The 872-nt window shown below is 61.0% G+C and overlaps 1 protein-coding gene across 1 annotated transcript; it reads left to right on the forward strand.

The window, feature by feature from the left end:
* Positions 1–6: 6 nt before the first annotated feature.
* On the forward strand, positions 7–578 carry LOC127752010 (metabotropic glutamate receptor 3-like; the record flags this gene model as incomplete). Its single annotated transcript, XM_052276435.1, has 2 exons — positions 7–176; positions 365–578. Coding segments are annotated over exons 1-2 (352 nt in total), but the record flags the coding sequence as incomplete, so codon positions are not given.
* Between the last annotated feature and the right edge of the window lie 294 nt (positions 579–872).

The following is an 872-nucleotide window of genomic DNA, read 5'->3' on the forward strand; positions in this document are numbered from 1 at the left end:
TTCTCTGCCGCAGGTTCAGCGCGGGCTTCTGCTTCACGATGGTGTACGCCGCGCTCTTCATCAAGACGAACCGCATCGCGCGCATCTTCCAGGCGGGCAAGCGCGGCACCAAGCGGCCATCGCTCATCAGCCCGCGCTCCCAGCTCATCATCTGCGCCGGCCTGCTCATGGTCCAGGTGAGCACGCCAAGCACGCGGTGCGCAAGCACGCGGTGCGCAAGCACGCGGTGCGCAAGCACGCTCATCAAACCAGTTCAGCCGACGACGACGTATTGCCAAAAACGTTACTTTGCCAGTTACTTAGTCGACGTTATGTTTCCGCACCATATCTCGACGTTTATTTTGCTTACTCTTACGTTCTCCAGGTCTTCATCAACCTGGTTTGGATGTTGCTGTCGCCTTCGTCCGCCGTGCACATGTACCCCACGCGCGAGGACAACGTGCTCGTGTGCTCGTCGCACAAGGACGCGTCCTACATGATCGCCTTCGGCTACCCCATCATGCTCATCCTGGTGTGCACCGTGTACGCTGTGCTCACCAGGAAGATCCCCGGCGCCTTCAACGAGTCCCAGCATATAGGTGTGTGTAGTGTGTGGTGGTGAGTGTGCCCTGCTCTTGTAGGCCGCTTGTGACTGCAGGCGATTTTGGTTTCGCTGGGCAGACTTTCGGCCTACGGCCCCCTATCCCTTAAAGTTTGAAACCCCGATCGGCCGGTCGCTAACTAACTGCTGGAGCGGCACCTCACTCTCTTGGCAAGCCCCGCACGCAGGCTCAGGGGTCCCCTGGGGCCGAGGCCGAGGGGCGAGAGGGGCCTCTGCGAGGGCCTCTTCCGCCTCCACCTCGGCCTCGGGCTCAACAACTCCCGGGTGGGTC

Source organism: Frankliniella occidentalis, unplaced genomic scaffold (assembly GCF_000697945.3).
Source record: "Frankliniella occidentalis isolate FOCC.00 unplaced genomic scaffold, Focc_3.1 Scaffold2953, whole genome shotgun sequence".
Classification (NCBI taxonomy): Eukaryota; Metazoa; Arthropoda; class Insecta; order Thysanoptera; family Thripidae; genus Frankliniella; species Frankliniella occidentalis.